Here is a 16015-nt window from a genome sequence, read left to right as displayed (position 1 = left end):
CCCTAGCACTGCCAAGTCCACCACTAAACCTTGCCCCTGAGCACCACATCTACACGTCTTTTAAACACCTCCAGGGATGGTGACTCAACCACTTCCCTGGGCAGCCTCTTCCAGTGCCCAGCAACACTTTCAGTGAAGAAATTTTTCCTAATATCCAATCCACACCTCCCCTGGCGCAACTTGAGGCCATTACCTTTTTTACTATTGCTTGTTACCCAAGAGAAGAGACGACAACCACCTCGCCACAGCCTGCTTTCAGGTAGTTGTAGAGAGTGATAAGGTCTGCCCTCAGCCTCCTTTTCTCCAGGCTAAATAGCCCCAGTTCCGCCAGCTGCTCCTCGTAAGAGTTGTGCTTTAGACCCCTGACCAGCTTCATTGCCCTTCTTTGGACATGCTTGGAGCGTTTTTTCATGGTTGATGTACTACAGAAATCTCTCCTGCACCCCAGTGGCCATCGCCATGGTGGGAAAGCATTTCTCAACCTTCTCAGAGGCCCAAAAGAGAAAGCTGTATATTCTGGGTTGGCATCAGGCTGCAGAGTCTGCTTGAGGAACACGGAGTTCACCATTTTGACCTGGGTTTGACTGGTGGCCTGTCTTATTTAGCTCTTTCTAGTCGAAGATGAGTTTAATCATCCCTTTGGTGCAACTGGAATGCTGCTATTTTGCACGCATACCGATTCAGAGAGAGTTAGCCCCACGTGAAATCTGGGATTCTTCTACAAATGAAATACCTTAACACACCCTTGTGCACGTCCTGCATGTTGTGGATAAATAGCCTGGTTCTAATACCAGCTTACATTGCATTTTTATGTCCTCACCCGTGTGCTGTTCAGCAGCCCATGCTGCAGGGGCGTTCAGTGCTGGGCACATGAGCCGCTACAGAGCTGCACTGGTGCAGCTGCAGTAGCTTTCACCTAATTTTTTTTTTTTTTAGCCTTGGCAAGTAAGTTTCCTGAGAGGAAGACCACGTCATACCCTAACATTCCTATTTCCAAACAGCTGTCAAAATATCTATGTTAAATATATGTGCTAATAAACTCTGTATCACTTCCCTCATTTAAACCATGGAGCTATGGGAATAAAAATTGTTTGCCCTAATGAGTATTTCTGCTGTCATCAGTGAAAGTACAGCAACATAGAACAGGTTGTGCAACACTGATTTGTCTGGCAAGACCAACAGATATTGGCATGGTGTGCATCAGGATCCTGTGCCAGGAGGGCAGAGCTTTGTGTGGCCGGAATCTAATCTTTAGATATACCAGGGTGGTTGCCACCCATTAGAATGTGCTGCTTTTAACCTGTTGGCCATTTGGATTGTAGACTTGCTAACCTTCTGTTGTCTCACACTGGTAGGCTACAGGAGCTGCATCTTTACAGGAAGCTATTTTAGGCTGTTTTAGAGCTTCAGGTTTAGTCCTGCTGACTTTCTGTCGGTTGCCAAAACGTGCAATACACAGGGCAACCTTGTTTTCCCAGCTAGAGAAAAAAAGAACTGGCAAAACTAGCTTAGTTAATTCTTAAACCTTGCTTTTAAAATGAAGCAAACTCATAGGCTTAAAAAGACCTGTGCAGTGTGTGGGGCATAGACTGTCAGCCTGAGTGTGTGCATCACTTGGGGGAAGAGAGAGAAGGGGTGTGGGGCATGTGATGAGTGAGACTCTGGCATCCACCTCTGACTGCCTTGAGCTGGGCATCCCGGTACTGAGTATGGGCACAGGGTCAGTGAGTCTGGTCCTCTGGGAACTGTACTTTCTTTTTGCTGGAGTATCTGATGGATGCACATCTCAAGCAGTTGCTCCTCTCTCTGCTTGTACAGTTCTTGTGTGCCAGACAGAACCATACGTCCATTTGATGAAATATTTTTGTCCTCATTCTCTTGTGGAGCTCACTGCAGATGTCTACTCTGTCCTGCAGACAAAAGGACAAAAAGCAACACAGGAAGAGAACATAACCCTGCCCAGAAGGTTGTGTACATGCATTTGCAGTGCCCTTCAGCTGTCTGTAGTCCAAGCTGGCTCCTTCAAGGAAATTCATGCAATCATTTTTGGTGTTCTGGAAGTTCAGGAATATTACAAGAGAGATCACAACCTTACTTATATTTGGACCCATCCTCTTTTTGAGTTCTCTCCCTCAGCCCAGGACCTCCTGGCCAGCCTTGCTGCCTTTTTTTTGAAGGAAAAGTCTTAATATTCCCAGAACCTACTGAAGATAGTTGCAATATTTGTTGATATCTCACCAAAAGTTATACTGAGGGTATCCCTCACTCATCACATTGTTTATGTTGCGGTACCAAACAACGTCACAGCACTTCGTGCTCAGGTCCCTCAGGTCTCATGGACTCACAGTAATTGCCTCAAGACTTGGGTTTTCTGCAATATACAGTGGAGCTCAGAGCTGCCTGACAGCATTCTGCTGCTTATAGCCAATGCCACCATATACACTGTGTCAGCAGAGGAGAGCAAGACCCTGCCATCTGAGTGAAGGCCTCTTCTCTCTGGAATTGATGCATACCATACCCCAACATGCTTATAACCCTCTGCTTGCCTGGTTTCCTAGACATTTGAGCAGACTAGCTCAGCAGGGGGATGATGACAGCTGAGTTGTTTGTGCCTCTACAACTCCATCTTTCATGTTGTCTTTCACAAATAGAGATTTCCCACCACAGAGCCTGGTTTAAGACACAGATGAACCAAGTGGCAAGTATTTAGCTGAATAAAGGACGGGAGTCCAGAATCACTAGCAGGTGAATTCCCATATCGTAACTTGTGAAGCTACTCTGTACTTCATTCTGGCTTCAGTGCCTGTAAATTGGCGAGGACAAAAGAAACTGCATTCTCTACACATTGGGAATTACTTGGACTAAAGGTGTGCAGATTTTGCCAAAGCTGTGAAGAGTCAGTGGAGCCATGGTTCAGCATAAGAAATAAGTCATTGTGTATTTAGTCTATGTACTTGATGGGAATTTTATAAGGAATGTATATGGAAAAAGTAGCTGTCACAGAGATTGTTGTAGAGCAACACCTTTTGATTGTTGGAAACACTGAGCAGCACTCCTCTTCCCCAGCTAGAAATGCACATGCATCTTGTGTGTAATATGCAGAGCTGCTCTGCAATTAGACGCTTGCAAACAGAGACTTTTCCCCCATTGAAGTGACAGAGGAGGGACAGAGACCCTGGGCTCCTGGCTCTGCAGGACAGGGGCTCATGGTGGGGTGAGCCCTCAGCGCAGTTCCCTGGTTGTTTCTGGTTTGTGCTGGGTGCCAATGAGCAGGGTCTTGCATGCACTGCAGAGGGGTCCGTCTGCACCCTGTGCTCTGGGTGTCTGTCCTGACTGACTCCATCCAGCGCGGTTTGTGTTGGACCTCTGTTGTGTTTCTAACAGAAATCGCTTCCTTCCTTTCTTCTCCCACCCTCCCTTCCCCAGCCGATAACAAGACGAAAAAGAAAGTAGCTCATCGGGACAGGAAGCAGGACTTCTCTGCCTTCAAGCAGACAGACAGCGAAATGAAGGTTAAAATATCACCGCAGCTCCTCCTGGCAATGCATCGGTTCCTGGCAACAGGCAAGTGCGGGTTATCTTTTTTTACAATCATGCCAGAGCCTCGGAGGCAGTTTGTCAGCAAAGGCTGGTGAGGTGGGTGGGACAGTGCAGGTGGGAAGGGAGGCTGGATTGTGGGGTGACAAATAATGCCACTGTTGTGTTTTTCTTTTTAAATTCTCTCCTCTCCTGTGTTCAGTGTCGGCATGAACCCTCTGAGACATTTACCAGGGGTGGACCAGTAACTTTAAATTGGTCTGAAAGGTAAGGATGAATGCCAAGTGCCGCACTGCATGTCTAGAGTCCGTCAGATTAACAACTAGCAAGTACACCCTGTTAGGAAGAGCTCAGGGAACAGACCAAAGAGGACTCAATACCACTGGCCAGCTGACTGTAATTGCACTCTGGCGCCTTCTCCAGAAAGAGATGCTGGACTTTTTGCAGGAAGGTCTCAACCTGTTCCATGAGACTTTTTGACTCCAAGTGAAAAACTCTCCCGACACATTTAATACAGACTGCGCAGGCAGTTGAACTGTGCTTTTTAAAATGGATTTCTGGCTGGCTTGTGTGACCTCCATTGATGACTTCAGGTTTCAGAGGACAGTTGTCTCCATCCCAGAACAGCTTGATGTTTTAGCCCTTGGGTGGGCAGTCTGGCAGAGGCCAGGGCCTTGAATGGTTTCTTGCAGCTGACACTACATTTCATCGTAAAGTTGGTCCCTTCGCCTCAGAGATGAGACCTGTTAACAGGAGAGCTTGTGGAAAACATACCTTCCTATTGCTCATGCTGTCTCTCTTTGACATATAAAGACTTCTCACACACAGACCTTTCAGATGGGCGCCTTTCACTGCTATGTTCAACATATATTCATGGGTTGAAAATGATAAAGTTGTTTTGCCTCAAGTTTGCCAGCTCAAGTTGGAAATTAGCACTTCCCTTCCTCTAAGATGCAGTAACTGCCTGCCTAGATGCTCCTAGTCTGCCTTCATGCTTTATTTTGCCTCTGTGACTTAAAAGAAACATGTACGTGACCGGTTATCACATCTCAGCTGAATGGCAGTAATTCCTTAAAAGGCTTGGACTCCTACAGCTCATGTGCGCTTGAGTGTGTCCTTGGTGAAAGGAAGCAGTTCAACAGGAAGATGCGGATTTAACAGCAAGCAAGGCGTTGTTCGTGTAGTGGTACAAGACTTGATGGAATTGCCTAAAGATCTGCTCAACAGCCGTAGTCTTACAGTGCTACTTCTCTACTTGTTTTGTGGATGGAAGGACTGTGTAGCATAAATCCAGGTCTGGCTGTGAAGCCACTGCTCAATGAGATGAAAGCTACAGTTTTGGTTTCTCTGCTCTAAATTGAGAATAGTATCTTTAGCAGATGAAAGGTCATGGGTCATTAACCGTCCTGTTCTGAAATGAGGCATTAGGAAAGCTTATCAATTTGCATGTGTAAATCTCAACATTCCTGGCCTAACTCTCCCACACAAGGACAAGCTTTTCCACTTCAAACACTCCTGTTGGGAACACTGAAGAGCAAGTGGATAGGGGATGTGTTCTGTGTCAGGTGTTAATCCCACATGGTTTGAACTGACCTGCACTGTCTCTCACTTTGAGTAACTCTTCCCATATGAACCGTGGCAGCCCCAGTTGTGTCATTGATTTATGCAGAGCATCTATCTAGAACAACTTTCTAGGCCCTGAACAGTGTTTTGGTTTGGTTTTTTAAGTGCAATAAATGCAGTAACCCTTTGAGGAAGGAAGAAACAAATTCAAATGTTCTCTGTGCCCCAATTGTAAAACTTCTCCATTTACAACTCTCCAATGAGCCTGTACAAACAACTGTGACTCTGAACTCTCAAGTGGGCAAGGCTGCCTTTCTTTTTCTTTTCCCTTTCAGATGAAGACATGGTTTTTGGTTGTTTTGAAAAATACTTCAGTAATGAAAGTTGGGGCACTCCTGTTTGTTGTTTGGGTTTTTTTCCCCTTTTACAAATCTAACAGTCTCAAAAGACAGGAAGCCTGCAATACCATAATGGATCTCTCTGCATCTGTGTGTCTTTTATAGGCAAATGCTTATTAACGAGTATTGCTAACTTCTTGCCAGCATATGAAGTGTAATGCCAAGTTGTGTCTTGTGTTATAGAAGTAGAAGCCTTTGGTCCATCCCAGATGTCAGAGAAGATCCTTCTCAGGCTGCTAAAACATCCCAACGTCATCCAGGAGCTGAAGTACGATGAGAAGAACAAGAAAGCCCCAGAACACTACCTCTACCAGCGAAACAAGCCCGTCGACTACTTTGTTCTCATTTTACAGGTCAGACATGTGATTATGTAGATATGTGCAAAATCATGCATCTCCTGACAAATCCCTCTCTATACCTCTTCCAGTTGTTGAGGTTTGTCTTCTTTCAAATATGGGAATGGAGCTATGGCTCCTGGGAGCTGCTCCTGCCTCTTTTATGACATTGCAAACCTTGAAGAGCTCACTCAGCTGCTTTCAGCCTCAGTTAAACCACCTGTGAAGGGTAGACAGCAATTCCCACTTCCAGTCATCTGTTGAAAGTTGCTGATGCTTTAGGTGTCACTAGGATAGGCAAAGCAAAAGAATCCCTGCGTACAGCTGGCATTGCTTGGAAAACAGGGGTGCAAAAAATGGCATGTCATAGGAGTGTGGCCAGAATGCTGTCCTAATGCATTTTTTTCCCCTTTGCAAAAGGAAGCATGGCGAGTTCGACAGTTTAGAGAAACAATATTTTTCTGTGCAGTTTTGAAGTCTGTACCTTTGGTGTTGAGAAGCGCAGGTTTTGGTGGGGATATTGCACCACCTGCTGAACTGCTGCCACCTCCTGCCACAGGCCCTGCGGTTCATGGGTACCCTGCCATCCAAGCACTCACCTTGCCCCGAGGTTGCTGCATTTGGGTGGTTTTTAGATTGGCCCCCTATCTGTTGTGGAAGGACTGTTTTCTGCTTGTTCTGTACAGGATTGCTTCCAGTACTGCTGTCTGCCAGGTCTTGTCACTTGACAGGAATGCTTGAGTGGCTACGTAAAGCTTTACACAGAAACTTACCTTCCATCTAGCACCATTTGAGCAGGAGCAGTCCTTTGAGATTTTGCTGGAAAGGTGCTCATGTATCCTGGATAACTGAAATCAGTTTTGATTATAAAAACACAAGCATCATAGCTAAAGTAGAAACACAGGGCTTGAAATCTTCCTTAACACGACCTTAAGAAAAAGGGGGGGGGATAGAAGCGGGAAAGGAGTTTAAACAATGTCAGTGATAGACAATGAAGAAAGCACTGGAATATGGTATTGTGGATTCATCATACTTCTCTTTTAAAAAGGGATTAATTTTTAAAGTGTTTGAGGAGCGACTGGTAGCTCTTTGCTCTTTCTTATTTGCTGAATTGTTGCAATCTGAAATATTCCAGAGGCAAGATAACATTCCCGAACGAGGTAATGCTGCAAAGATGTAAATGGAGGACATGTACGATACAAAAGAACAATCAGTTTTTTCTGAGCTATTCTTCAATCAATAAATATTTAGCAACAACAATATGCTGGCTCCATAATGCATTTGGAAAAGTGAGTCTTGCAGGGCATACTATGAAAATGGTAAAAAGGTTGGTTCTGCAAGGGTCGAGAGTATAAATATTCTGCTTTTGTTACTTAAATGGTCTTGGACTTATTCTTGGTGTCTTGATGTAAGAGAATACTTTCGCAGTAAAAGCATGCCAGAACACAAGTAAATATATATTCTATGCATGAAATTTACCACTTTAATCTCTGTAGAGTTACTGTTTTAGCTGGAATGTCACCTGTTTGCATCAGCTTTTCTCTTAGCTAATGGGAAGTTCTTCTGTAGTAGTTTGAGGTTTGTTTTTGTCATTGTGTTTTTTTAAAGTTCCTGTTAGAACATTAAACAGTAGAAAACCAGAAATGATACGCGCATGCTTTTAAACAGGGCAGAGCACATCTAGTAGCATGCATGGGGAATACTTACCAGCTTTTCAGCTGCTGTGACTATGCCAAGCGTGCCTGGTCTTCATGTGGCCACCCCTGGGAAGCCAGGAGGTGCTGCAGGTGCTGACAGAGCAATAGGTTTGGCACTGAAATTCAACTCCTGCTAGTTACCAGTTTGTAGCTTTTTAGATACTAACTCCAGGCTGACTGTATGTGAAGATCAAAGCCCACTTGTATTTTGGAGGCCTAGTCTTGGCTGGTGAATAACTACCAGCAGTAAGTAGGTTGAGAGCTGTGTTTATAGCCAGTCTTGGTCTGGGTGAGGAAATTGTACCTTTTGGAAGGCTTATAATGAACAAATAAGCTGCTTATTTGTGTTGTGGAGTGAAATTGGTTTTAAAAGGGATTATATGAAGTTGTTGCTTGTGATAGCAGGAAAGTGGATTTGTGAGCTAGGCACTCTCTTCCTGCTAGGTAAATTTTTGTGGTTTTTCTCATCTGGGACAGTTAGGCAAAGTGGCTTGGTATCGAGTCTCATGCAGGCTGAGTTCATTTTCATGTCTTTCTGCCTCAGTATGGTACCATAAAGTTAAAGGCATAATTATTTATTTTAAATGGTGCTTAATGAAATAAACACACAGGAACTCATTTTGACCCAATTGGGTCCAGTTGATATTCAGTTTACCTAGTACACATGGGATAGGTAGTCTCTCTGCCCTTTCCAGCCTAGCCAGAGGGAAAGCATTCATTGCACGTAATTATGTTGTTTGCCTGAAATCCAAACATTTGTGTTGTTCAGCCACAAAGCTGCATGAAATTTCAATCTGCAGTGGTGTACTGTAGCTTTCAGTGCAGCACCAGTAAGGATGGATGGATGTGAAAAACAGACCCCATTAAGAAGGCAATTGCTTTTGGCTACTTATATACCAAAGTAACTGGGATGTTGATATGGTGGGTTCTGCTCCAGAGTCCCTTGTAGGATGTGATATTAAATATTTGGCTCATCCCACATCAGAAGCGAGTACACTTGTGTGATAATGTGGTTTTGTGCAGCTTGGGAAACCCTGAGGGTCCTTCTAGGTAAGACCCTGCGACAAAGAAAGATCTTAAGGGTACTGAAGTATCTAAAAAAGTGCTGGAAACCAAGAAAACCAAAGTAGCCCCAAGACTGGTCCTTCAGGAATAAGGGCTTTGTTTCTGTAGGAATCTTATAGTTGAAAGCAGCCAGGCTCCTCATGTCTTGTCTCCCTTCTCCTTTTCCTGTGTTTGTGTTAGAAGGGACTTCGTGTGAATGTGAGCCGTGGCCCAAAATGTCTAGGCATCTCAAGACCCAAGGTGACTGTGCTACATGTAGACTTGTTGTGATACTGGGGAAGTATTTTTTCCCTCTGCTTTGAGGGAAAGCAGCCTGGCAACACCTGAAGCAGGGCAGTAGTACCACCCCAAAACACCATTGTGATCCCATTCCTCTGCAGGGACTTAGCTGGCCACAGGGCACCAAAGACCATGATAGATCAGGGAACAAGAGAGTGTTGCCCTCCAGGGTCTGTCCCTGTTTAAGCACCGTTACAAACTGCAGGGACCATGACACCGCATAGGAACATCAGGCAAAACCAGCTTTCAGGGCTCAAGTCTGGTCTTGTGCCTTGAGACCTACAGTCCCTTTTAATTGCAGCTCTCTCTCCTTTTCCTTAACAGGGGAAAGTGGAAGTGGAGGCTGGGAAAGAGGGGATGAAGTTTGAAGCTGGTGCTTTTTCCTACTATGGGGTGATGGCCCTCACAGCATCACCAGGTATGTCCTCTTACCTTCTGCTTCTGGAATGCGCTCCTGCACAAGCCTGGGAGTGTGGCAGGAGGTGGCTGCACAGGGTGTCCCCCTCGCCGTGTCCATGGGGCTGAGGTAACCGATAGCTCTTTGCCAGCGAAGCTGCCTGCCTGGCACAGTGTCCTGGCAAGGACCGGGCTGGTGGCAGCGCTGGCTCCAAGACCCGGTGGCTGGCAGCAGTTTGCTGGCTCCCGGAGGATACGAGCATTGGCCTTAGCGAGTGATGTGTTTGCTGGAGGACAGCTGTGTGGTTTTGCTCAGGGTAGCATAACAGGGATTGAATTAACGGGAATAAATAATTAGTGGCAGAGGGACATCTAGTGGTGCACATACAAACGCTCAACTAGTTTGGGGATGGTTCACTTTACCACTCTTGTTTCTAAAGCTGTCTTGAGGAAAAGGAGAGCAGTGGTGTGAGAAAAGAGATTGCTCCCATCAGCTTGTGTGGAAACATAACTGAGAAAATCAGAAGTGGGGAGAGCTGGGGCCTGAGGATGAGGTGTGAGCCCATTCCCACCACGCTGTGAGCCAGTTCCTGGAGCACAAGCAGCACAAACCACAATCACACAGGCACAGGCTGGGGTATTGTCTTATGATCTGCCAAGAGCAGGCTCCAGTGCTGTGTTTCAGCATTTGGTGATGTATTTTGGTGCCAGCAGTGTCACCGCTAAGATTTCAACTGGGAATCCACAGCCCTGCTGGGGAGAGCCAGGGCACTGGTGCTGGTGTTGGCCGACTGCTGACACAAAGCTTCTTGCTCGGCTGCAGGGAGAGACATTTCTCATACTGAAATCGGGTCCTCCTGTTGCAGCAGGGTTCGTGTTCCACTTGAGAGGCAGCTTGTTTTAATTGCGCACTTGTGAGCGCTCCCTTTACGTGTGTGTACCTGTGTGTATGTACGTTAGTGAACAGCATTGGAATGAAAATTATTTTGTAAGTTTTGAGTATAGCCTCATTAAACTCTACAGACAGCAGCAGTTCTCTCGGACATGTGAGCTCCCTGCTAAAGGCAAGACTAATTCTTCCTTAATTAGGTGCACTTAAATTTGATCAGTCTAGCTTAAAACTTCTGAGTCTTGACAGATTTGGAAGTGTGCAGAGCACTGGGTGGATTTTATCTGAGCGGTAGCAGCATTGTTCACGAGGAATCCTGACACACGTGTGTCTACAACTGCATCATACCCTCAGCTTCACAGCTCAGCTTTTGCAGTATGGGCCAGGCATGGAGCTGGGTTAGGCACGGTCACTTCTCTCCTACCAGACCTATGCTTGGAAATCATCACGCTTGTGGCATCTCTGTTTTGCCAGCATTATTCAGTTCGAATGTTTTCATGTGTGTTTTTTTATTCGTGTTGCTAACCATCCCCACAAACGTGCCAGTTGCCTCAAGTCCTGTGAGGTCAAATGTTCTCCCCTTCACATTCCCTGAAATCCGTCTTGGATTTTGTCATGTCAAACTTAAGGATACGCACCATTTAAAATTAATCTCGGCCAACCTTGGACTTGTTTACCTTCAGCTGGTTGGCTCTTTACCAGTAGTGAACCCCTCATTTTGCTGGTGTTCCTTTCAGGTTTTAGAGAATTTGTTTTATGATGTCTTGCTTCCTGAGATTTCTGTGAGGATGAGCTCATAAAAACAAATTCCTGTTGCTTTGTGCAGCCAGGAAAGCTTGGCGATGGTATAAGTTGTTGCAGAACAAGAGACAACTGCTCTTTCCTGTCTTCTCATTAGACTTCATGTGCCTGCCCTCCCTACCTGGAATGTGAAGTCAGTAACAAGAGAGTAAAGCATTAAACAAACAAACCAAACCAACTACAAAACAAACAAACAAAAATCCCCAAACCAAACCAAAAACCTAAAACAAACAATGACAACAAAGAGGGAAGCTTTTTTCTTTAACTACAGCTGGGGAGGGATTTGCAGTAACGATGAGCAGTACAGTACCCATCCTGACAGGGATGAGCTTGGAAAATCACAACCTCGCTTGACATTTTACTGAAAACTTGAAGAACTATGAAGTATTGTTTGGTTTTATTTCTGTTTTTGTTTGACTCCCATAAGGAACAGAGCCCACAAAAACTGTCTGGCTTGATTTAGCTCTTTGCTTTCCAGGCTGGAGTATGCACCCCTGCTCCTTTTGAACTATTTTAAAACTGAGTGTACCTTGATGGGCAGTTCTGTGTTGGATGACGATGCAAATTAGCAAGTGAAAATTGTTCAGTTCACTGTAATTCCTTAGGCTTGTTTTTTGGTTTATTCCTAAAGTCGTTTAATTGTCTTTTTTTTTTTTTTGGTTTTAACCCTTTACTTTTCCACAGTTGATTTGCACTTTTGGTTTTAGTTCTTCAGTGTGTGAACTGGCTCCTTCCCCTGTCAAGTGTTGATAGCTGCCGCCCTTCTGGTCGTGATCTCATCCTTTTTCTCTCCCTCTTCTAGTTCCCTTGTCCCTGTCTCGTACCTTTGTTGTCAGCAGAACAGAGTTGTTAGCAGCAGGTTCTCCAGGTAAATCCGCATGTTTCTATTTTCACCATTCTTGCGACTGCCCTGATGCCATAAAAAGTCAGCTGCGGTCTGTATTTATCTGACCCCTTTGCTCATTAGGGAGAAGTCCAGCACAGAGTTATGCCTCGCAGGTAGGTATCCCGAACTTTCGTTTGTGGTAACTGGCAGCAACACGACAGAGTCGTCAAAGCAGACAGAACTAAAAATACATTGAAGAAAATGTATTTGATAATGTGTGCTTGTTCTTGTTTCTCATATGTACACTGGTGGAAAATGAGGAAGGGAGATTTTTTAAAAGAAGGTATTCTCCCCCAAACTGAGGCTTAAAAAATTCTGAAGAAAATGCATTTGGCAAAGGAGAATGTCTGCTGCTAAACTGCCAGAAAAGGAAAACTTCTTTAATGAAAGAATTCCTATATTCTCATATGGTTAAATTCTATGGTTGGTATACAGTCTGGCCATTTCAATTCCTCAAAAGCTTTGAGCTTTCTCTCAGTGACGTTAATGCCAGGGACCAGCACAGTGATTTACTGAGTGGACGGATTTGCAATGGAATGTGCAAGAAGGTTGTGGGACCTCCTGTGGGGTTTTCTGGTTCCCATTTTGGTTAAGACCTTTCCATGCTGAATAATGAGGTTGACTGACACAGAAACCCCTTCGGAGAGCAGAGACCAAGGAGGGAACAAACTGGACCAAAAAGAGCTCTGAGATGTGGTCGAGTGGTTGGAAATTGGGAAGGGTCAGGGACTGAGCTTTGCAGACCGTGCACGCACAGAGTAGTTGAGAAAAATGGAAACCTATCAAGAAAGGCTGTAGGAAGGGGAGAATCCTAAAATAGTTTGGGCCGCAGTGAATATATTTCTTCCTTTTGAAATTTTCTTCTTCAGATGACATGTGCCTTTCCCTAGACTTAAAAGCAAACAAGATAATGATATGCATATTTAAGTGAAATGTCTCCTAAACATTAGTACGTATCATGCATTTCATAAACTTTCACCATCTGCTTCTTCTATTTTCCCTCTTCTTTTTTTCACTTTTGACAATGTATTTCTCCATCAGTCCTTAAATTAGTCTCGTGCACATTCCAAACAAACTACAGGTTGTTGCCCTGCAGGGGAGTTTTTTCCTTCCCTGTTAAAGTTTCCTATGGCTAAACTTCAAAGAAGGGGGAGAAATTTAATCTTTCTTTAATTAAAGTACCTGATGGCTTTCTTTTAAGCTTGGGGGCTTTGATTATCTTTTTTAGCTTGGTTCTTTTGTTTTGCCAGGTCGCCTTTTTTTTTTTCTTTTTTTTTTTTCTTTTTTTTTTTTTCTTTTTCCCCTTGCTACAAATAAGTGTACACTTTGCACATGCAAGTTGTTTCCAATATAAATGCCAAGCATATTTTCCTAGCTTTTTCCCCAACTGAAAAAAAAAAAAGAATCAATAGTGGAAAATAATAATGGGAAGAATCTCCTTTGAAAGGAACTGATATGGTAAGCCTGGTCACTATGACAGTGTGGTACCAGTCTTGATGAAACCTGGACTTTCTACTGGGTCTTCCTAAAAAGGATCCTGTTGTTTAACCCCAAATTCATAATACAGTTGTATTGATGTTTGTCTTGTGGTTTGTGCTCTTCATCCCTTATGTAGGAAGGTGAGGAGTGTGGAAAAACCTGGGTAGAAAAGATCTGTCCAGATCTGGGCTGGCCTGCTGGGGGGGCAGGACGCTGCCGCCAACACAGACCTGCCTGCTATTCCTCTGGCATCTCTCCTTTCTCTATCTTTCCTTCTTCATTAGCTTCTCTTCTCCCTCCCTGACTTGTACGTGGTCCAGAAGTGATGTACTTTCCCTCAGATTTTTAATAATCATACTTCTTTGTGCTGCCCCTTTGTCTCACCTGTCCTTCAGATATAGATATATATAGATACATATATATGTATAATTTGTCATGTTGCTCTCTGTCCTCCTTTGGTTTTTATTAGTAATGTGCTGTAAGAGCCCTGGTGAAAAGAAAGGGCAGATACAAGTCAGACTAGTGTAAAGCTGTTCCAGATGGAAACCCTTATCCTGAGCAGCAGTGATGCTGTTCTTGTCACACACAGCCGTGTTTTGTGTATGCAGGTGGGACAGACAAATTCCCTCAGCCTTCACAGTGCCTTGTTCTCCAGTGGCAATTACAGCATCAAGCCCTCTGCGCAGATAGAGGTTCGACTCCTGGCAGCGGTCTTTGCAGCCTGCTGTGGCTTTCCAGATGGCAAGTTGTTGTGGAGGAAAACCTTACAGGGCTGTGAGCGCTTCCCTCTAAGCCTGTAGCCGATGTTGCCATAGGGACCTGCACTAATTCCATAGTGCAGAAATGGCAGAAAAATTGCTGAGTTGTCGGAACACATATTTTTCTGTTCTAAAATTGAAGGAAGGATGACACCAGAGGGATTTTAAGTGGGAAATAAAAACCAGGGCAATTCTGCCTTGTATCTAGAAGCATCTAAAATGTTTAGGAAAGGCTAGATGCAGAGATGTAGAATGGGCTGTGTCATTTGGGCAAGGAGAGGTTGTATTTATAGTGACTAAGTGGCAGAGGTAGGGTTGAATTTTAGGGAGTGCTGTTTTTAGACATAAGTTTATATATAGAAAAGTCTTCAAAAAATAGTTTTAAAAGCTTGCAAGGATACTGTTGCTGATTAGCTTGAAGAGGCTCTGTATTCTAAGATTATATGAAAATGATCTTTCAGCTGAGAGTGGGGGTCACATGGTGAGTGGCAGAGTTTACATCAAGTGTCAGTTCGGAATGGCTGGATGAAATTTAACTGCACTAAGATCCAAAAATTCACCAGTCCCAGTGTGTACTGCATGTGCACGCAGGGAGAAACCCATCTGCAGAAGGGCTTGGGGTCTCTCTGGGGATGCACCTCTGCCCTCCTGTCTTCTGGGTCACTGCGTGGGTGGAAGCTGGGGACGCAAAATGCCTGTGGCTTGCTGAAAGCACATTTACTTGAGACAAACAGTGGCCAGTCACACTCACAGGAGACAACTGCAAGATTTTTCAAGTGAAATCCTGCAGTGCTTTAAGGCCAGTGGTGGAAAATGATGTCTCTAGTTTACCCCTTTCGTGGACACAGATTTTCCTCTGTAGCATGGACTGTTTTCCTTGTTTTGCTGGCTGGCATGTATCACATGGAGCTTGCTTTCCTTCATTGAGTTTTTGCCCCTTCAAGCATGGGGAGGTACTAGAGGAAATGTTGGAAGTAATCATCACGTGGAGTGCACTTCGATCCACTTATGATTCTGAAAATGTCTGCTCTAACTCAGGAAATGAGGCATACGTAGGTACCAGATGGAATAAAAGAGAGTAAGAGTTAGCTGGGACTGACTATGGATGGAAGGTCTGGTATGGAGTTAACGATGATAAATCATTAAGGAAAAAAAAATCTATTAAGCATGGTCTGACTATCAAGAGCTCCCACCAGCTGCAGGACTGTGACCAGCGGAGCACAGGGCATGTCCATCACAGCATCAGCAAAACCAGGTTTGTTTAGGGCATACTCAGTGATGTCAGCTACCAGCTCTGTACTCAAAATGTACTCTTTTTCAGGGTAATTTGCTTGTCTGGCTGCATGTCTAGTTATGAGTGGATTAAATATTTGCAGTTCTTTTGTGCCACATCACAATTCATTATGTCCCTTTGAAACTGCTGACTTCAAATGTTTTGTACCTGATTTAAGAAATCTCTCACTCTTGCCTGTTTCTCAGCTGAAAACAAGTCTCCACCTCGGCCCTGCGGCTTGAATCACTCAGACTCTTTAAACCGAGGTGATCGCATTGATGCAGTGACACCAACGTTAGGGAGCAGCAACAACCAGCTCAACGCCTCTTTCCTCCAAGTGTACGTTCCGGACTACTCAGTGAAAGCACTCACAGACATTCAGTTTGTCAAGGTAGGAAAAAAGCTGGAAAGGCCTCTCTGAAAAGCTGGGCTTGGCTGGTAGGATGGGGAGCCTGGGGAAGGGAGGTCCCACTAGATTGCTCTGTGAGTAAATAGGATTACGAAAGCAGCTGTTTAAAAATCACTTAAAATTACTTTTTCTCAATATCTGCTGTCTATCAACTTGTCTTCACTGTTCCTCTCATCTAGGCCTGTAAGTAGATTGGTCACATAAGTTTCTGGTTTTCAGGTCCCTCGAGGAAAGATTATAGAAAATAATC

At 44.5% G+C, this 16015-nt stretch overlaps 1 protein-coding gene across 1 annotated transcript in view; it reads left to right on the top strand.

The window, feature by feature from the left end:
* CNNM2 (cyclin and CBS domain divalent metal cation transport mediator 2) overlaps nucleotides 1-16015 on the top strand; it is a 125522-nt gene that overhangs the window by 99914 nt on the left and 9593 nt on the right. The window contains exons 3-7 of the mRNA XM_065638498.1: nucleotides 3427-3564; nucleotides 5682-5851; nucleotides 9199-9292; nucleotides 11763-11828; nucleotides 15563-15747. Coding sequence (XP_065494570.1) covers nucleotides 3427-3564; nucleotides 5682-5851; nucleotides 9199-9292; nucleotides 11763-11828; nucleotides 15563-15747 — 653 coding nt within the window. The remainder of the gene's footprint in view (nucleotides 1-3426; nucleotides 3565-5681; nucleotides 5852-9198; nucleotides 9293-11762; nucleotides 11829-15562; nucleotides 15748-16015) is intronic.

Source organism: Caloenas nicobarica, chromosome 7 (assembly GCF_036013445.1).
Source record: "Caloenas nicobarica isolate bCalNic1 chromosome 7, bCalNic1.hap1, whole genome shotgun sequence".
In the NCBI taxonomy this organism is placed as follows: domain Eukaryota; kingdom Metazoa; phylum Chordata; class Aves; order Columbiformes; family Columbidae; genus Caloenas; species Caloenas nicobarica.
The sequence above is the reverse complement of the archived record's forward strand: the minus strand, read 5'-3'. Positions and strand labels throughout refer to the sequence as shown.